This window comes from Musa acuminata, chromosome BXJ3-2 (genome assembly GCF_036884655.1).
Source record: "Musa acuminata AAA Group cultivar baxijiao chromosome BXJ3-2, Cavendish_Baxijiao_AAA, whole genome shotgun sequence".
NCBI classification, from domain to species: domain Eukaryota; kingdom Viridiplantae; phylum Streptophyta; class Magnoliopsida; order Zingiberales; family Musaceae; genus Musa; species Musa acuminata.
Genome location: NC_088350.1, coordinates 12950846 through 12972935, shown reverse-complemented (window position 1 = coordinate 12972935; position 22090 = coordinate 12950846). Strand labels below are relative to the sequence as shown.

Sequence of the window (22090 nt, the reverse complement as noted above, 5' to 3'; positions counted from 1 at the left end):
TCATGGTTTGGCTCTCTGATAAGCACACTCCTCTAGCCCAACACCATTCACAGGTAGATCATCTTCAGGGAAGGGGCAATGCGTTATACGATCTGGATATTCCGGAATCTGCGCACAGGGAGTGGGCGTCACGTGACTCGATACGCCCTCCACGTCGGTGCAGTTCCAAATCGGCTTCTTCGACTTCACCACCTCCGCCGTCACATTGTAGATGCATATTCCGGTGAAGGGCGCGCCGGGAATCCCCTCCAGCTTCGCGGCCATGGTCACGTTCTCGGCCACCACGTTGCTGTAACTGATATTCTGCACCACCGGAATGGCTTTCGGATCAAATTTGTCGTCCGGGTGCTGCCCGTAGGTGCCCGTCATCCAGAAGACCCACTTCATTGTGTGCAGATTCATTCTTCTCACGAATATGTCCTTCACGTAAGCTCCCCTTCCGATGGTCGTCTTGATCCTGACGCCGGATTCGGAGTGGATGGCCGTGATGTCTTCGGCCCGGACATCTTGGATTCCTCCCGACATCTCGCTTCCCAGGGCGATGACAGCGCTCGTGGGGGAGATGCAGGTGAGCCGTCTGATCACTATGTGTTTGCTTGACATGTTGAATGCAATCCCGTACTCATCCCAACCGCTTTTAATGGCGATGCAGTCATCGCCTGAGACTATGTAGCAGTCCTCAATGCGGACATTGGAGGATGAGTCTGCGAAGAAGAGAGAAACCACCAAAAAGAATCAATCGAAACAGCAACATAGAATCTACAACCCAAGTAAATGTAGGTACGATATCCACCTGGATCGATCCCATCAGTGTTGGGAGAGTTGACCGGTGCAAGAATTGTGATGCCTGAGACGATTACGTGGCTGCACAGTGCATTCATTCACGTTAACATCAGATTGTAACAATAGAATGGAAAGCAAAAGAAGCCTTCAAGTGTTCTGAAAGTAGATTATTAATATAAACCTGCTGTACACTGGATGGACATTCCACGATGGAGAGTTAACCAATGTAATGTTGGAAATCAGCACTTGTTTGCAGTACATCAATTCAATGAGGTATCCACGAGTGTAATTGAGTTCTTTGTTACGGAACATTTTCCACCAGGTTTCACCTTGTCCATCGATAGTTCCATTATTCCCTAAAAATAACAATAAAACTTGTTAGCATCAGGACGTGGTATGTTGCAATCAAATTATATTCTGTTCCCCATCTATGATGCAAACAAGTTAGATGATGATATATATGTGTCTTCTTGTCAATCAAAGCACGCCAAAACATCATAAACTGAATTAAATGTTATAGTTTTTGACTAAAAATAATTTTTTTAATCTAAATTTTAGGGGATCATGGAATGACAACACGACGCAGGCTTTATGAATTTAGAAGTAATGTGATAGAAGTACTGGAAATATGCAACGTATATACTACCTGTTATGACCACATCGGTTAAGTTATATCCCATGATGAGATTACTGTATCTACCCCCAGCCGCATCTCTTCCTCTATTGTAGGAGGGCAAAGGGTCAATGATCGGCCACTCGTTGATATCCTGCATAAGCATATCACCAATTGTCTTAGTTGATGCAGATTGAACAAAAGAACATAGTATTAAAGCTTCTATTAGCTACCAATAAAAAAAAAAAAAAAAGAGTATCCATGCAATTCATAAGTAATGTTGTCCAAGTTGCAGTGTGAGAAGCCATAAAATGGGATTGCTGAATAGAAATTTATGTTCTATAAGCTGCAGTTGAAATCTAACTTGTTCTCCCAAGTTTGTAGCATTAATAGAGTTTTGCTGTCTTCGGGAAACCCAATTAGCTACACAGATCTACAAGGTTTAGTCAAAAAGAAAACACTGAGAGATTGGATGACAGTACTCTTTCCTACAAAATATCAAAGAGAGAGTTTGTGTTTTGAGAGTCTAAATAGCAGTTTTGTGTTAGAAAGTCATCCGCCTAACTTTTAGACTGATGGTGGAGCCTAAAATTCATGTAAGGATAAGGTCCACACTGCATTCCATTCTTATGCTGGTTTCCTCGCATCCTTTCCTACCTTAAAGTTCTTACATGGAAAGAATGCCATTCTCAATTAAAACTTATTAATTTTGGAGCGTAATCTTCAAGATCTTGAAATTTGAAAGAAAATTTTTTATGTGGATTCTAATCCAAGATTATTGATGTTCAGATATGACATACAAGAGAAATAATAATAATAATAATAATAATAATAATAATAATAATAATAATAATAATAAAACAAAACAAATATTACTGTTTTCTTATTTTGAGAGATCAAAGTAGAGATACTAAATAGTCAAAAATCTACCATACAAATTGTAAATATTTCAGAAATTAATATTATCAAGACAAATTTAGATTTGTAGTGGCTTAGTTCACTTCTTTTCCCTCATCAGTCCAAAGCAGTGACTATGCACATCGGATTAGACTTGTGAATTCTCCTTGGAGATGAGATGAAGGAAACGTTAGAATAGTATACACTCGCTATGTAACGTTCTGATGGGGCTCACCAGTGACGAATCTATTCTTCATCGTCACCGTTCATCTGGCGAGAGCTGTCAGATGAACGGAGTTGATGGGAAGGGCTACTAGCCATAATCACCACCGAGGATGAAGGCAACGCAGATGATAGAGGCGATGGTAATGGCAAATAAGCCATGAACGGTTATGAACATGCACTCTACAACGAAATAGATGGAGGAGAAGGTGGGGGAAGGGGGCGGAGGAGGGAGGCAGACCTGAGTGGCGAGGATGACGGCGTCGTGGTCGAGGAAGAGGGTGAAGTGGTCGGCGAGGTTGAAGGGCCCAATGAGACACCGGCCGGCTGGCACCACCAGCATCACGCCGCCGTCGTATGCCACCTTACTGTGGTTGGCCACGGCCGCCGCAAAGGCCGCCGTGTTGGAGGTCACCCCGTCGCCCACCCCGCCGAAGTCCGTCAGGCTGGCCACGTGGGCCCGGCATCCTTTTGCCCCCGCTGCCGCGTAGTGGAAGGCTTCTAGCTCCGTCGCACCACCTGCCCGCCGGTGGTGGCGATGGCCCTCAGCGATCCCTATGAACGCCGCTGTTACCAACGTCCACAGCACCAAAATCATCAACACCCGCATGAAACCGAGAAAAGTTGGAGTTTGAAGGATTAAAGCTTTGAGATAGGATTACTGGGAAAAAGAAAAGAAAAGGAGAAGAGGTGTTACACGGAATATTGGCGGCGAGTGCTCCATTGTCAGAGAGATGTGTCGGAAACAGAATGCTTCCACGGCTCGGCTCTTGTTCTATATATAGAGGGAGATGAAGAGAGAGAGAGAGAGAGAGAGAGAGGAAGGCTAATTATAAATTATGTTATGTAATTAGTTAATTTCAGTATGTTGATTCGAGCTAATTATAGATTATTTATACTGCAAACTAGAGTATGCATAACTTTAGATAGTTATATTGTCCTTGGTTGAAAATAACATGTTTGTTGAGCTGATCTCTCCTTTCAAATGTGATTTGTCCTACTCCAATGATATATTTTAGTTGACATATTATTGAGCAACACATAAGTCTTTTGTTACCACAATAATAAAATCGTAAAGTCTTAACCATTTGTACTTGACAAAAGCTATCATGAATTAATGTCTCTCTGCTCTAATAAACTTAAATGGATTGATTATCATCATATTAAGATTAATTTGTTTCAAGTTGGCCCTTATAGGCTTGTACAATGGTTGCTACGTTCTTACTCATGACACCAGACCTATTTGTTATCATTATAATATTTTCAGCCCTATTTGTTATCATTATAATGTTTTGGCTTAACCCTTTGGCATATTTTTTTTTTGAAATTATTGTTATTCTAACAATACGTTGAACCATATCATGGGAATTTCTTTTTTAATTGGTTCTTACATTATTTGATATAGTAGCCTTGTAACTAGTATCACATCCAACTAGGGTAAATTGCAAGATTATACCTTTTTAATACTTATTTTGTTTTATTGAACTTCCAAATCTAAGTCGTCATATGAAAAAAAAAATATAAAGAGTGAAAAAAGAGAATCTAGTTCTCTTTTTAGATTGATATATAGTGGGTTTTAGATCCGAAGATGGTATCCCGGTAGATTTCATAAACTTCTTTCTAGATGACATCGAAAGATATGCATTGTAGATCCGATATATTATTATTTAATTTTAATTCTTAATTAAATTTTTTTCATATTACATATAGCATATTACAGATTTTATGTTTAAAATTGATATATGAACCTAAGTTCTTGAGATTAAATACCTTAGACTTTTATTTTCTAATTTATGATGCATAAATTATTTATGTATATTATCGATTTAAATTCTTATCTAAATGTGAAAAAAAAAAATTTCATTGGTGCTCACATCATCTGATACAGTAGCCTTGTATAATATAGCGTCTTTCCATAACTCGCAGGTCTTACATCAGATTGCACCCTTTTAACACTTTCATTTTTTGTTGGACTTCTATAATGTTTTATGTAGGATATATTTTAATGGCGAGACTGTCTTGCATGTTGATCCTTTTACTTAGCTTGTGATTAGATTGGATCTCCCAAGTTCTTACTCCATGATAGGCATTCTTTTCTTCTTTCTTTTTGGCAATATCACTTTCGTTGAGAAGTTATGACATGGTTCATTTTTATGTTTTAGTTTAAATTTATTTTTCTTTCTTGCCTACATCATGATTCTTATCTGGCTTTCTTAACTAACATTATTTGCCCCTGCAGTACTTCTTATATCATAACATTATAGTTTATACCATTAAGGCATAAACTATAATGTGATGATATAATGATTAGCGGCAATTGCTAGTCATATTACGAGCCATTCGTAGAAGTGGTATATAATTAAGTTTTGTACGTGATGTAACAAATGATTTCAAGAGAAATAAATGATTCAATGATGTAATTAAATAATAGTATTAGTATAATATGATTTGAGAGGAAGTAGCAGGATCCACTAGAAACTACACTAGAAAACAATCCACCCACTACTGACTTGCTCATCGAAAGGGCCAAAGTCGAGGATCACCCGACTAAAGAGCTGCTAATCAAAAAGACTATTGTAGCTATTGGATGATGAAATAGATTTTAAAATTTATTAATATTCTTTAAAAAAAGTGCTGTTAATAATCTCATTGGTATTGAAACCATTAAAAGAACACCTAATAACTTATTGGGTATTGTATGGAGTATTTATAATACGGGAACGAAGTACCATTTTGGTAATATTTTCAAAGCCTACATTACTAATGATGGTTCTAGAATTACCAAGCCTACATTACATGCAATAGTACCTAGAATTACTACTGAATAAAATATAAAATATCATTAGGCCATGCGGGTTCTCCATAATAATTATGCCCCATCTCTTTAGCTATTTTAGCTCTTAATATAGTATTATTTGATACGACGTATTTTGGGCCCAAGACACGTCATAGCTGACGCCACACGTCAAGTCAGAAGTGTACTAAGAAGTTGTTCCACATGTCTCATCCCGAGAGCTCGGGGCGGTGCCGTCTGACATTGCTCCGCATGCCACCCGAAACGATGACCGATCAAAAGTGTCGTCCCATCCATCAAGAATCAGCAGCCACACCAAACCGACATGCTATCGACCCTCGTACAATAGTATAAATGCTAGCCATAGGTTCCCAACAAGCCAATCATGTGAGTGATGGCACGTGCGATTTGATACAGAATCTTTTTGCTTATTATATTTTAGCATATATCACTTTATAACTATTGTATATATATATATTGTGATGTCCTTGGATTTGTGCAATGGGAATCGGATCGTGATGAGATCACGATAATGAGATCGATTCACCTTTAAACACAGATCCTAAATAATCCCGGTCATAGGTTACTCGAAAGGGACATCGTAATAACCGGACAGACTGGTGTGCTGTATACCCGTCCATATGATGGATGCAGCTGGTCTCATAGCTGCTCATGTAGGGACACTAGGGATACAGTACAGGTGCTCATTGGAGAATGAGTTCACCGATTGATCCGCTTACGGAATGCTGGATGGTTGATGATGCCTGATTGTCAGACAACGATTCCATAGTCCTAGTGGTATATCTGGTCCTTAGACTTGAGTCACCAAGGATATCCTGTATGAGTGCTCCACAGTTTGATACCAGACTTATAGGTTTGGCTGTCCCAAATCTAGTACAGTTGGACATTGGGAGTGGTAGTCGACCTTACGAGGGCTATTGAGTGTCAATAGAGGATCATCCACTCTCAGTGTCATGAGAGGAATATCCCATGTGTTCTTGCTCAAACAAATCCCTGGCCAGGGTCATTTTGGTTGGGAGAGAAAGAGTTCTCCAGGAGAATCCGATTAGAGCGAGACTCGAGTAGAAACCGTATGGGTCTGACAGCACTATGCTCGATATACAGTCTCTGGGATATTAGATGGATGATGGACTATAAGTACACGGTAACTGAGGACAGACAAGTCCAATAGATTGGATTCCCCTGTATCGTTTGGGGACTACGGCGTAGTGGCCTAGTATGTCCGTAGTCGATGAGTTAAGTGAATTATTACAAAGATAATAATTCACCGAGTTAGAAGGAGTTCTGATAGGTATGACTCACAGCCAGCTCGATATTGGGCCTAGAGGGTCACACACATGTGGTAGGCATTGCGATGAGTAGAGGTTCAGATATGAGATATCCGACGGAGCCCTTGTCTTATTGGATATCCAATAAACCCCTGAATTATTAGATCCCATGGACGAGATCCAATAAGAGCCCTTGAGAGATTATTGGATAGAGATCTATTAATCTAAAAGGCTTGGGTTATTGGATGCAGATCCAATACCCACTAAGGGAGGATCCATTAGAGTTTGACAGGGGACCTCTATAAATAGGAGGGATTCAGAGTCTCATAGGCTAGAGCCTTTGCTTGCCTCTCCTATTCTCCTCCCCCTCTTCACCTCAAAGTAGGCCTAGAGTTTTGAGGAGCATCTTCGCAGCCCTACTGTGTGGATCACCGCTAGAGAGGAGGACGCTTGACCTCCTTCAGATCTGCAAGGAAACAGGGATATACGATCTCCCTAGGTAACACAATCTACTCTATACGCAGTTTTAAGTTTCGCAGATTTTGCGCACCAATCTTCGCACGACGACGAACATCTCTTTGGGAATCAGGGATTTTGTTTTTCCTTGTTCTTTCGCTGCGCATGTGATGTCGCCCCATCAAGATTTCCCAATAGTGGTATCAGAGCTAGGTTGTTCATGCGAATGATTGGTTTTGAACTGTGTGTGTTGTGTTAAGGAAGAATTTTAACGCAAAAACAAGGAAGGGGAGCAACAGTTGCTGCCCTCGATCTGTATGCATACAGCGCAGTCGAAGGCAGGTAGCACAGGGGCTGCCCCTACAGCAGCCGGTCGGCGGCCTGCTTGCAGCCGGTGGGGCTGGCAGCCTGCGGGTGCCCCACCCGCGGTCGTTGCCGCACGTCACCGGTAGGCAGGGCTACGGGCAAGGAGGCCACCTGCATGTGGGCACTGTGCCCGCGCGCAAGGGCGACGCCTGCGAGTGCTGGACCCGCGGGCAAAGGCACAGCGGGGCGAGGTGCCTGTGGCCACAGCGCCCGCGGGCTGAGGCGCCACAGGGCAACGGAGCTTGCGACCGCTACTCCTGTGGGCAAACCCCCCCACAAGGGTGGCCGCCCGGTGGGGCACTACACCCGCGGGCACAGCGCTCGCGGGGGTAGCGCCACCCGCAGGGGCGCCAACCCACAGTGGCGCCCACCTACAAGGGCGGCGCCCCCGCCCCGTCGTATAGCCCACCGCCAGCAGGGTGGCGGTGGCGGCAGCAACAAAGGGGAGTAGGGCATTAGGGTTTTCTGGACAAAAGATAGTTTTGCCCCTCGGAATTTGATAAATTCTCGTTTCTGTCTTTTGTCCAAATTATGAAAATACCCCTATGAATTCAGAAATTTCCTATATGTCCCTAATTTCATAAAATACTAATTAATTAAAAGGTTTAATTGATTATTATTTTTTATCATTATCTAGTAGTCCTACATGATGATGATTATTTATACATGTGATGTATGATGTGTGGACGGATGATCATGGACCATGTGATGTGTGTACTTGTGATTATTACTATTGAGGTCTATGAGCCTCCATTATATTTCTCGTTTATTATCGGGCCTGCGTGCCTATGATTAAGTTATAATCACATGAGGAGACACAACGGGAGCATGGATGCGATAGCGGGACCCACGAGACGGACAATCGCTATGCATGAAGATGCATCAAGATGTCGACGGAACCAACGAGGACGAGATGGACGATCATAGGGCATGGAGATGCACCGTTGCACACATAGATCTTGATGTGAGTGATTAGGCCTACTAGCTCGGGCCTAATCACATTAGGTTGTGGTCCATGATCATCTGATGTGATTGCTTATACACATACTAGATATGTATATACATTTGCATGCGATGTAGTTATATATTAAATATGCATATGTGTGACATGTCATATTAGGAGACCAAATCATAGAAACATCTCTCTCGATAATATTAAGTCGGTAAACGTGAGGCAATTAGATTGACCCACGTGGCCTTCTATCGTTATAAGTAGGAACCGATTCCCAGTGTTGGTTGAGTTGGTCGAGTCCCTTGAGACTCACCTATATCGTGATTCGCTATCTTTCTTACGACATTGAGATGTCACCGGTGACCTGAGGACATGGTATGCTTGGTCGAGTCCCTCGAGGGTATATCATAAAATCAGACTCATCTTGTAACGAAGGTGTTGACTTAATCGAGCATCATGGTTGGTTGAGTCCCTCGAGGCCATGGTGATTCGGAGGCCGAACAGGACGGGAATCACAAGGAGTTGTGATCGGCAAGAGTTGCCTACCTTTTAGGCTTAGTGTGATTCGTCGAGTCCCTCGAGGTTATACTAAGACGCTGATTGGATCCTGATCCCCACTAGAAGTCTATTGGAGACTTCTGTTTCACGTGTTGAGGGTGTCGCGTGACTCGTTAGTAAAATAGTGGGAGCATATTAAGATAGAAGTCCATATCTTGATAGTTTACTTCATGCAAAATCTGCATATTATTCATTTCTACCGCATCTTTATTTTTAGAAAGTGTCGCTTTCAAATCCCTTACATGGCATACTTGATGTCAATAGCCTCACTGGTCCAAATTATACGGATTGGCTCCGTAACTTGATAATTTTTCTCACGACGGAGAAAATCTTGTACGTCCTTGATACAGTGATGCCTATGCCCGAAGAAGGGGCAAGTGAGGATGAGATCGCTCGCTACGTAAGGTACATTGATGACTCCACTCTTTCTCAATGCTATATGTTGGGCTCTATGACTCCTGAGTTACAGAGACAACATGAAAAGATGGATGCCAGATCCATTCTCCTATATGTCTGTAAATTGTTTAAGGAATAGGGAAGGACTCAGCGATATGAGATATCCAAGAGCCTCTTCCGTGCTAGGATGACTGAGGGGTCACCGGTTCAGAACCATGTCCTAAAGATGATTGAGTGGATAGAGAAACTCACAGGTCTAGAAATGGTCCTAGAGGATAACTTATGTGTGGACATTGTGCTTCAGTCCCTACCAGATTCCTTTTCACAGTTCATAATGAATTTTAATATGAATAAGCTTAAGGTGACTCTCCTAGAGCTCCTCAATATGTTGAGGGAGGCAGAGAGTACTATTAAGAAAGAGAAGCCAGTTCTCTACACTAGTGAGACCAGAAAGAAAAGGAAAGCAGAAAGGTCCCTTAAGAAGGGAAAGGGCAAGGGCAGACCAGGTAAAGCAAAGGTTGCTAAGAAAGACCCAGCAAAGGATAAAGGCTAGTGCTTCTACTATGGTAAAGATGGGCACTGAAAGAGGAACTGCAAAAAGTACCTTGTAGAAAGGGCGAAATAGAAGCTTGGAGAAGCTTCAGGTACATTTATGATCAATCTCCAATTGTCAGATTTTTGTGATAGTGCATTGGTATTGGATACCAGTATTGCAAATCACATCTATAATTTATTGTAAATTCTAGCAAAGCCGAGGGGAGATTGGTGAGAGGAATATTGCATAAAGGTTTGTTTATGCTAGACACTACTCCATATATCATGAATGTAAGTGTGTCTAAGAGGAAACGAGATGAGGTGAACAGTGCATACCTATGGCATTGTAGGTTAGGTCATATCCATGAGAGAATGACTCAAAAGTTGCTAAATGATAGATATCTAGATCCATTTGACTATGTATCATATGTAACTTGCGAGCCCTGCCTTCGTGGAAAACTCTCCATTTAGTAGAACTGGAGATAGAGCCACTGAGCTGTTGGAACTCATACATAGTGATGTATGTGGACCCATGTCAACTCATGCCATTGGTGGTTACTCCTACTTCATTACCTTTATTGATGATTTCTCAAGGTATGGATATGTGTACTTAATGAAGTACAAGTCCGAGGCTTTTGAGAAATTCAAAGAGTATAAGAATGAGGTGGAGAACTAGACTGGAAAGAGTATCAAAACTCTTCGATCAGATCGAGGAGGTGAGTACTTAAGTACAAAGTTTACTCAGTTCCTCAAGGACCATGGGATATTATCCCAATGGACACCTCCTTATACACCTCAGCTCAATGGTGTCTCTGGAAGGAAGAATCGTACGCTGTTAGATATGGTACGGTCTATGACGAGTTTCGCTGACCTACCTATCTCATTCTGGGGATATGCCCTAGAAATCGTAGCTTACCTTCTGAACAGAGTTCCAACTAAGTCAGTAGTGTCTACACCATATGAGATATGAAAAGGAAAGAAGCCTGATCTTAAGGTTGTTAAGATTTGGGGTTGCCGTGCCCACGTTAAAAGATACAACCCCGATAAGTTAGAATCAAGGACAGAGCGATGCAAATTTGTGGGATACCCCAAAGAAACTTGTGGGTATTATTTATATCAACTCGAGGACCAAAAGATCTTTGTAGCTAAGAGAGCAGTGTTTCTTGAGAAGGAACATATTCTTGGAGGAGATAGTGGGAGAATGATAGAGTTGAGTGGGGTTGGAGAACCAAGCTCAAGCACCACTCTACAGCTTGAGTCTGTTTAGGTAGCTAATACACAAGTTTTAACTTTACATAGGTCTGATAGAGTATCCCATCCTCCTGAGAGATATGTGGGATATATTAGAGGAGAGGATGTTGAGGATATTGATCCTCAGACCTACGAGGAGCCTATTATGAGTATAGACTCCGGGAAGTGGCAAGAAGCCATGAATTCTGAGATGGATTCTATATACTCCAACAAGGTTTGAAACCTAGTTGATGCGCCCGAAGGTATTGTACCCATCGGTTGCAAGTGGATCTTTAAGAAAAAGATCGGAGCAGATGGAAAAATAGAGACCTATAAAGCAAGGCTAGTGGCTAAGGGGTATCATCAAAGGCAAGGTGTTTGACTACGACGAAACCTTCTCACCCATAGCAATGCTAAATTCCATCAGAATTCTATTGGCTATTGTAGCACACTATGATTATGAGATCTGGCAGATGGATGTGAAAACTGCATTCCTCAATGAGAACCTCGAGGAGGAGGTGTATATGATGCAACCTGAGGGATTCGTATCCAAGAACTGCCCAGATAAGGTATGTAGGTTGCTTAGATCCATTTATGGACTAAAGCAAGCTTCCCAAAGTTGGAACATAAGATTTGATGAGGCAATCAAATCTTATGACTTCGTTAAGAATGAAGATGAGCCTTGTGTGTACAGGAAGGTAAGTGGGAGCGCTATCACCTTTTTGATGTTATATGTGTATGACATCCTGATCATTGGGAATGATGTAGGAATGCTATCCATAGTAAATACTTGGTTATCTAGACACTTCTCCATGAAGGACTTAGGGGAAGCATCCTATATCTTGGGGATTATAATATATAGAGATAGATCCAAGAGGATGCTTGGCTTGTCCCAGTCCAAATACATAGAAACCATTGTCAAAATAGTTTGGCATGAAAAATTCCAAGAGAGGTCTCATACCGATGAGACATAGGATATCGCTTTCTACGAGTATGTCCCCAAAGACTCCAGAAGAAAGGACGAACATGGGTATGATACCTTATGCTTCAGCAATAGGGTCTATCATGTATGCCATGCTATGTACTAGGCCTGATATAGCGTATGCTCTGAGTGTCACGAGCAAGTATCAGGCGGATCCAGACTTGGAGCACTGGAAAGCAGTAAAGTGTATCCTTAAGTACTTGAGAAGGACTAATGATCTTTTACATGTATATGGAGATAACAGCCTTAAGGTTGATGGCTACACGGACTCAAGTTTTCAGTCTGATGTCGATGATAGTAAGTCGAATTCAGGGTATGTGTACACCTTGAATGGAGGAGCAGTGTGCTGGAAGAGTTCCAAGCAAGATACTACTGCTGACTGGACCACAGGGGCGGATTACATTGCTGCATCAGATGCAACAAAGGAGGGAGTCTGGTTAAAGAAGTTCATCACAGATTTGGAAATCGTGCTGGATAGAGAGAAGTCGACTTCCTTATATTGCGACAACTATGGGGCGATTACTAAAAATAAGGGAACCCGGCCAGCTACTGCAGACGCAGCCCCTATGCTGCCCGCCTTCGGCTGCGCTGCATGCACGCAGATCGAGGGAAGCAACTGTTGCTACCCTTCCTAGTTTTTGCGTCAACGATTTTGACGTCAAAATTCTTCCTAAACACAACACACGCAGTTCAAAAACAATCATTCGCATGAACAACCTGGCTCTGATACCACTGTTGGGAAATCTTGGGGGTGACATCACATTCGCAGCGGAATTACAAGAAAATAAAATCCCCGATTCCCAAAAAGATGTTCGTCGTCGTGAGAAGATTGGTGCGCAAAATCCGCGAAACTTAAAACTGCGTATAGAGTCGATTGTGTTACCTAGGGAGATCGTATATCCCTGTTTCCTTGCAGATCCTTAGGAGAGAGTGAAGGAGGTCAAGCATCCTCCTCTCTAGCGGTGATCCACACAATAGGGTTGCGACGACGCTCCTTAAAACTCCAGGCCTGCTCTGAGGTGGAGAGGGAGAGAAGAATAGGAAAGGCAAGCAAAGGCTCTAGCTCATGAGGCTCTGAATCCCTCCTATTTATAGAGGTCCCCTGTCAAACCCTAATGGGTCCTCCCGTAGTGGGTATTGGATCTGCATCCAATAAGACAAGGGCTCCGTCGGATATCTCATATCCGAACCTCTACTCATCGCAATGCCTACCATATGTGTGTGACTCTCTGGGCCCAATATCGAGCTAGCCGTGAGTCATACCTGTCAGAACTCCTTCTAACTCAGTGAATTATTATCTCTGTAATAATTCACTCGACTCATCGACTACGGACGTACTAGGCCACTACGCCGTAGTCCCCAGACGATATAGGGGAATCCAATCCATTGGACCTGTCTGTCCTCAGTTACCTTGTACCTATTGTCCCTCATCCATCTAATATCCTAGAGACCGTATATCGAGCATGGTGCTGTAAGACCCATACGGTTTCTACTCGAGTCTCGCTCTAATCGGATTCTCCCGAAAAACTCTTTCTCTCTCAACCCGAATGACCCTGGCTAGGGATTTGTCTGAGCAAGAACACATGGGATATTCCTCTCATGACGCCGAGAGTGGATGATCCTCTATCGACACTCAATAGCTCTCGTAAGGTTGACTACCACTCCCAATTACTAGCTGTACTAGATCTGGGATAGCCAAACCTATAAGTCTGGTATCAAAGAGTGGAGCACTCATACAGGACATCCTTGGTGTCTCAAGTCTAAGGACCAGATATACCACTAGGACTACGGAATCGCTGTATGATAATAAGGCATCATCAACCATCCAACATTCCGTAAGCGGATCAATCAGTGAACTCATTCTCCAATGAGCACCTGTACTGTATCCCTAGTGTCCCTACACGAGCAGCTATGAGCCCAGCTGCATCCATCATATGGATGGGTATACAGCACACCAGTGTGTCCAGTTATCACAATGTCCCTCTCGAGTAACCTATGACCGGGATTATTTAAGATATATGTTTAAAGGTGAATCGATCTCATTATCGTGATCTCATCACGATCCGATTCCCATTGCACAAATCCAAGGATATCATAATATATGTATGCATTTATGCAATAGTTATAAAGTGATATACGCCAAAATATAATAAGCAAAAAGATTCTGTATCAAGTCACATGTGCCATCACTCACGTGATTGGCTTGCTGGGCACCTATGACTAGCAATCTCCCACTTGACCTAAAGCCAATCACTTATGTGTCTGATCCCCATCAGACCCCTGTGACGCTCAAAGACAAAATGAGACAACGGCTTTGTCAATGGATCTACAATGTTATCTTCGGATAGAACTCTTTCCACTGCTACATCTCCTTGGGTTACGATCTCTCTGATAAGCTGGAACCTCCTCAGAACACTTCTGATGAGACCCGGGTTCCCTTATTTGAGTAATCGCCCCATAGTTGTCGCAATATAAGGAAGTCGACTTCTCACTATCCGGAACGACTCCCAAATCTGTGATAAACATCTTCAACCAGACTCCCTCCTTTGCTGCATCTAATGCAGCAATGTACTCCGCCTCTGTGATCGAGTCAGCAGTGATATCTTGCTTGGAACTCTTCCAGCACACTGCTCCTCCATTCAAGGTGTACACATACCCTGAATTCGACTTGCTATCATCGACATCAGACTGAAAACTTGAGTCAGTGTAGCCTTCAACCTTAAGGCTATTACCTCCATATACTAGTAAAAGATCCTTAGTCCTTCTCAAGTACTTAAGGATACACTTTACTGCTTTCCAGTGCTCCAAGCCTTGATCCGCCTGATACCTGCTCGTGACACTCAGAGCATGCGCTATATCAGGCCTAGTATATAGCATGGCATACATGATAGACCCTATTATTGAGGCATAAGGTATCATATCCATGTTCGCCCTTTCTTCTGGAGTCTTTGAGGATATACTCGTAGAAAGCGATATCCCATGTCTCATCGGTATGAGACCTCTCTTGGAATTTTCCATGCCAAACCATTTGACAATAGTTTCTATGTGCCTGGACTAGGACAAGCCAAGAATCCTCTTATATCTATCTCTATAGATTCTAATCCCCAAGATATAGGATGCTTCCCCTAAGTCCTTCATGGAGAAGTGTCTAGATAACCAAGCCTTTACTATGGATAGCATTCCTACGTCATTCCCAATTATCAGGATGTCATCCATATATAACACCAAAAAGGTGATAGCACTCCCACTTACCTTTCTGTACACACAAGGCTCATCTTCGTTCTTAACGAAGTTATAAGATCTGATTGCCTCATCAAATCTTATGTTCCAACTTCGGGAAGCTTGCTTTAGTCCATAAATGGATCTAAGCAACCTACACACCTTATCTGGGCAGTTCTTGGACACGAATCCCTCAGGTTGCATCATATACACCTCCTCCTCGAGGTTCCCATTGAGGAATGCGGTTTTCACATCTAGCTGCCAGATCTCATAATCATAGTGTGTTGCAATAGCCAATACAATTCTGATGGATTTTAGCATTGCTACAGGTGAGAAGGTTTCATCGTAGTCAACACATTGCCTTTGACGATACCCCTTAGCCACTAGCCTTGCTTTATAGGTCTCTACCTTTCCATCTACTCCGATCTTTTTTCTTAAAGATCCACTTGCAACCGATGGGTACAATACCTTCGGGCGCATCAACTAGGTTCCAAACCTTATTAGAGTACATAGAATCCATCTCAGAATTCATGGCTTCTTGCCACTTCCCGGAGTCTATACTCATAATAGCCTCCTCGTAGGTCTGAGGATCAATATCCTCAATATCCTATCCTCTAATATGTCCCACATATCTCTTAGGAGGATGGGATACTCTATCAGACCTGCGTAAAGTTGAAACTTGTGTATTAGGTACCTGAACAGACTCGGGCTGTAGAGTGGTGCTTGAGCTTGGTTCTCCAACCTCGCTCAACTCTATCATTCTCCCACTATCTCCGCCAAGAATGTGTTCCTTCTCAAGGAATACTACTCTCTTAGCTACAAAGACCTTTTGGTCCTCGAGATGATAGAAATAATACCCACAAGTTTGTTGAATCTCAGATTTTGATGATGAAGTCAATTGTCATTTGTTATCTAATCTAAGTGTTGAGATAAGTGTGCAGGATTAACTACGATAAGAGTAAGACAAGCAGCAGGTGTTGCGCCGGAGTCAAGATCATGATCACGTTGGGAGTTCAAGAGTTCGACGGAAGTTCGGACGGTCGTCGGAGGTTCAGCGAGGACAGATCCGAGAAGTCCAGAAGCTTGCCAAGCGAAGCTCGTCGGAACTCGCCAAGTGGATCGTCGCAAAGTCCAGGAGTATGCCGGATGTCCGCAGAAGGATCACCGAGGGTTATCGGTTGATCGACGGAAGTTGGCCGGAAACTCACCGGAAGAAGCGATTGACGCATCGGAGCAAAGCTGCAGAAGTTGTCTTAGAGTTAATCGTAGTTAGCATGATGATTAAGCATGAAAATGGGAGGTGATCCCATTAGCTTAATCTTGGGGCAATTGGGCCCCTGAAAAGATTCAAAGTGGGCCGAATGGAGTGAACCATTCGGACCCTGATTGCACCAGGAGGTGCAACCGCCCCAGCCAGGAGGTGCAACCGCCTGGGCTGTGGGGGTTGGGAGGTGCAACCGCCCCAGCCAGGAGGTGCAACCGCCAGGGCTGCGAGGCTGGGAGGTGCAACCGCCCCAGCCGAGAGGTGCAACCGCCCAGAGCTCAGTCTTCGAGCTAGTCTGGGCGGTGCAACCTCCTCTGCCAAGAGGTAGCACCGCCAGAGCTCAAGTTTCGAGCTCTGCCAGGCGATGCAACCACCGAGCTCAGTCTTCGAGCTCTGGCAGAGAGGTGCATCAGCCTGAGCTCAGTTTGGAGCTCTGCCAGGTGATGCAACCACCGAGCTCAGTTTCGAGCTCTGCCAGGTGATGCAATCACCAAGCTCAGTCTTCGAGCTCTGCCAGGTGATGCAATCACTGAGCTCAGTCTTCGAGCTCTGGCAGAGAGAAGCAATCGCCTGAGCTCAGTCTTCGAGCTCTGCCAGGCGGTGCCACCTCTCCAGTCAAGAGGTGCAACCGCCTGATCCCAGAATTCTGGGATTTGATCGATTTAATCGTTTTGAGCTCCAAATTTGAACTGGGTTGGGGCCTATAAATACCCCACCCATTCAGCACTGAAAAGATACAGATCCACACCGAATTCTTGATCTTTTCAGTGATTCTAAGAGCTCAAATTTGTGTAAAGTCCTAAAGTTCTCCTCCTTCTGTTCTTCAAGTCTTGAGTTGTAAAGAGAGGAGAGAAAGGATCTGTAAAGGTTGTCTCCTGAGCCTGTCAAAAGGAGAGAAACTGTAAAAGGGCAGTTAGCCTTCGCCCATTGAAGGAAGGCAGCTAGTTGACGTCGGCAACCTCGTCGGTGGAGGAAGCCAAAAGTGGAGTAGGTCAAGGCTGACCGAACCACTCTAAATCTCTGGTTTGCGTTTATTTTTGAGCACTTTATCATTACTGCAAACCTCCTCCATTACTACTGCTCTCTGCGCTTTCACGAACAAGTTCTAAGTGCTGTTCTTTCAGAATCTGCATTCAAACGTAAATCGTGTTTTCGTACGATCTTCACACTGCAGTTTACGCTTACATTCGGACTCCATTTATAACTGCAAATTGCTTTCTACGTAAAACGCTTTTCCAGGTTCAAAACTGCTTTTAAACGCAAAACTACATTTAGACGTAAATCTGAGTTTAGACGTAAATCTGCGTTTAGACGTAAAACTACGTTTAGACGTAAATCTACGTTTAGACGTAAACTGCGCTTAGACGCAAAACTGCGCTTAGACGCAAACTGTGTTCAGACGCAAACTGTGTTCAGACGCAAACTGCGCTTAGACGCAAACTGCGCTTAGACGCAATCTGCGCTTAGACGCAAACTGCACTTAGATACAAACTGAGAATTAGCTTTTGCATCATAATAGTTTTTATTGAACGAACGCAGCTTTTGGTTTTTAATCGCTGTAAGATTTCCGCTGCACTAATTCACCCCCCCCCCTCTTAGTGCTCTCGATCCTAACAATTGGTATCAGAGCCCGGTTAACTCTCAAAAGGATTAAAACCCAAGAGAGATGGCTTACGCCGGAAACCAAGAGGGCCATTCTATTACACGTCCACCCATGTTTAATGGGACGGACTACACCTACTGGAAAACCCGAATGAGGATCTTTCTTATTTCTATGGATTTTGAATTATGGAATCTTGTCGAGAATGGTTTTTCAAAGTCTTCTCTTCCAATGATCGATTGGAATGATTTGGAGAAGAAGGCTTTCGCTCTAAATGCAAAGGCTATGAACGCCTTATTTTGTGCACTCGATAAAAACGAGTTTAACCGTGTTTCAACTTGTGAAACTGCATTTGATATTTGGCACACACTCGAAGTGACCCATGAGGGCACAAGTAGAGTAAAAGAGTCAAAAATCAATTTGCTGTTACACTCTTTCGAACTCTTTCGGATGAAACCGAGTGAAACCATTGGCGACATGTTTACCCGTTTCACGGATGTCGTCAACGGTTTAAAAGGACTCGGAAAGAGCTTTTCGGATTTTGAGCTTGTTAATAAGATACTAAGATCCCTTCCTAAGAGTTGGGATCCTAAAGTCACCGCTATTCAAGAGGCAAAAGATCTGCGAAATTTCCCTCTTGAAGAACTAATCGGGTCACTAATGACCTATGAAATGACTTGTAAAGCTCATGAAGAGCAAGAAGACATCCTTCCAAAGAACAGGAAGGATATGGCACTCAAAACGTCAGAATGCCACTTGAGAGAAAACTCAAGTGATGAGGACTGTGATGATGACTTGGCACTACTAACAAGAAAGTTTAAAAAGTTCTTTAAAAGAAACAAATTTAAGAATGATGCAAAAAATAAACTTGAACCCAAAAAGGACCAAGTGATCTGCTATGAATGCAAAAAGCCGGGACACTACAAAAGTGATTGTCCCCAAGTCAAGAAAAGAACAACAAAGAAGAAGGCGCTCCAAGCAACATGGGATGATTCGAGCGCATCTGAGGAAGAGGAGTCCAACACCGAGCAAGTTGCTCATTACGCCTTAATGGCCATCGAAGACGAGGTAACAAATTCAATAGATACTGATTTATCTTTCGATGAATTATTAAATGCTTTCAATGACTTATTTGACAAATGCAAGAGTATAAGTAGAAAATATAAATTGCTGAAAAAGATGCATGATAGTCTTACCTGTGAGTTTGATAAGTTAAAAGTCGAACATCATGATAGTTTAAATTCATGTATCAAATGTCATGATTTAGAAACTATGCAAAAAGAAAACCTGCTACTCAAGGACACCTTGAAGAAATTCGAGGTTGGTAGCAAGTCATTAAACATGATCCTTGCAAACAAGGGTCACATTCCAAACAGGAGCGGGATTGGATTTGTGAGAAATCCTCACCAAAATCCAACCACCTTCATAAAAGGCTCCATCTTACATGTTCAACACCAAACCAAGTGCAAATTTTGTTGCAAATCTGGACACAAGACACATTGTTGTCCATTCAAGAAAATAAGTCCAAACAAATTAATTTGGGTTCCTAAAGGAACCATGATAAACTCTATGCAACATGATAAGAAATGTAGATCTATTTATGAGGCACCCAAAAGCAAATGGGTTCCTAAAGATCATCCCTTCCTATAAAAACATTAAAAGTCTAGGCCGGAGCAAGAAATAATATTCTGCTCCTTGACTCTCAATGGTCATAAACCAAGAATCAAAAAGGAACTCGCAACGCTTAAGTAACAAGTGGAAGTTATCACAAATACGATACAATCAGAAACATATGATACCCCCCTGATTTTCAAAACCCGTTCATCTACGAATTAATTCTTGTAGAAACTAAATATGTCATGATCTTAAAAGGGATACCAAACAAACATATGTATGCACGTTAAAAGATCTATCTTACAAAGAGCTTCTTCCTTAAATAAAAACTCATACGAAATCATTAATTGCTTTGAAACTCTCCTCAAGGCAAAGGCTCCCTAATCAAATCATCTTAAGTGCTCACCTGCTGCAGGCGGTGGCACCTCTCCAGCTGGCGGTGGCACCTCCAGCTATCACGGGTTGCCAGAGGTTGCACCGCTCCAGCCAGAGGTGCAACCGCCAGCAGCTCTGCCCTTTAAAATCACGCTAGGGCCGGCTAAGGAACCGACCACAACTCACCCCCATTTTCTCCTCTACTCTTCCAAGTCTCCTCCATTCCCATTTCACTCCTCTAAGCCTTCCAAACACCTCCCATTTCGGAGCAAAACATCAAGAATCCTTCCTTCCCTTGAAGATTTCACAAAGGTACTCTCTAAGAAGCTCTTAAAATTCTGTTTTGTTCTTCATTTACTTTAGCTCATCATCATCCCTCTAAACAGCAGTAGTAATGGGATCTAGAGGATCCTCAAGGGACAAGGGAAAGAGGAGAGTAGTAGAAGAGTTTGATCTCACTCTTTTTGATTCCAAAAACCATGCTGAAAAATTTCTCTCCTTCGAACTAAGAAGCATCAATAAGGGAAAATACGTAGATCTAAATGAACTAAGAGATGTAGAGACTATCCATTGGTTTGCAAACCTAAATCTACTTCCCATTTTGCAGATCAACGAACCCATTTATCCTAGACTAGTTAGATTGTTTTACAACAACATGCAAATAGATGATGAAGAAAGGATATCAACCTATCTCTTAGGACAACACATCTCAATCACTGATAGATTCATTTGTGATATGATAGGTATTCCCATGAAAAGCATAGGACTTTACTTTAAAGGATCATGGGATGAACAAACTATTGAAACATCCTACGTTGAAGCCTTAGGAACAATCCTTGCCAATCCTAACATAGAATCTATTCCTAAAAGTTGTGAACATCTATTGCCCTTTAACACTAAGATACTTCATCATATCATGACTAGTATAATTCTTCCTAAACAATACCATCATGATGAAGTGAGTCAATTGGAATTAGGAATTATGTACCTAATCATGAAAGGACGTGACATTTGTCTTGGCTATCTGATCCAACAAAACATGTTGGAATTATCTACGAAAGATATGATGCTCCCATATGGTGGAATAATTACTAGAATAATGAAAGCTTACGACATTCAAATACCACTAGAAGAAGAAGTAATGAAATCAGATAGATTCAGCATAATAAACAAAAATCTACTTCATCGACTAAGATGTCACTATAGAAACGGTAACTGGGTTAGAATGCCTAGAAGAACTGATCCCCCTCAGCCTGAACCTGAACCTGAACCAGAGCCGGAAACCCCAGTCCTTAGGAGTACCCACTCTCCTCCGATCTGTCCCTTTGAGGAAACACATCCGGTTGAGCAAACTCACACATCATCCATCGAAGATATCGGGGTTCGGATGGACCGATTTGAACAAAGACAAGAACGGCTTGAACTTCAACAAGATCAAATCCTAACCGAGCTGCAGCAAATCCATCGACAATTTGACTCTTTACTTAGGCACTTTAATCTTCCACTTCATGAATAAGCTTGTATAAACATCTGATGTTGTAAACTCTTTATGAAGGACTTTGTCTTTATGGTTACCTGATATGCTGTACATATAGTTATCTTTGTTTGTGTAAGCATATTTGCAAACATCTCTTGTTGTTTATCTCGGTTTTTGCACTAAAACTAAAAAGGTTTAAAAGCCTATGCCTTGAAAAATATGAAGCAACATACCAATGTAAGTTGATAAGTCAGCAGTATGACATTGATATGGTTGCTAATATGATTGCTATCTTACCATGTGATGCAATGCTACACTTGCTGAAATAAAAATCTTGCTATGCAATATGATACAATGCTACACTTGCTGAGATAAATATCTTGCTATGCAATATGATAGAATGCTGCACTTGAAATAATTGTGTTACTACATCAAAAGCTTAACACTCAAGATTCAAACACATTGATAT

General features: G+C 42.4%; 1 protein-coding gene across 1 annotated transcript; it reads right to left on the bottom strand.

Annotated features, from left to right (window-relative positions):
- Window positions 1-3238, bottom strand: LOC135630741 (probable polygalacturonase). Its single transcript, XM_065137905.1, has 5 exons — window positions 2757-3238; window positions 1430-1550; window positions 965-1139; window positions 794-864; window positions 1-704 (listed from the first exon to the last, which is right to left on the bottom strand). The coding sequence occupies exons 1-5, from the start codon at window positions 3123-3125 to the stop codon at window positions 1-3; spliced, it is 1440 nt and encodes a 479-aa protein (XP_064993977.1). The 5' UTR covers window positions 3126-3238.
- Window positions 3239-22090: the final 18852 nt, after the last annotated feature.

Coding starts and splice junctions, on each gene's coding strand:
- LOC135630741 (XM_065137905.1), bottom strand. CDS start 3,125: ATGCGGGTGTTGATGATTTTGGTGCTGTGGACGTTGGTAACAGCGGCG. Junction 1,140..1,429: donor AACCGATGTGGTCATAACAG/GTAGTATATACG, acceptor TGTTATTTTTAG/GGAATAATGGAACTATCGAT. Junction 705..793: donor CACTGATGGGATCGATCCAG/GTGGATATCGTA, acceptor TCTTCTTCGCAG/ACTCATCCTCCAATGTCCGC.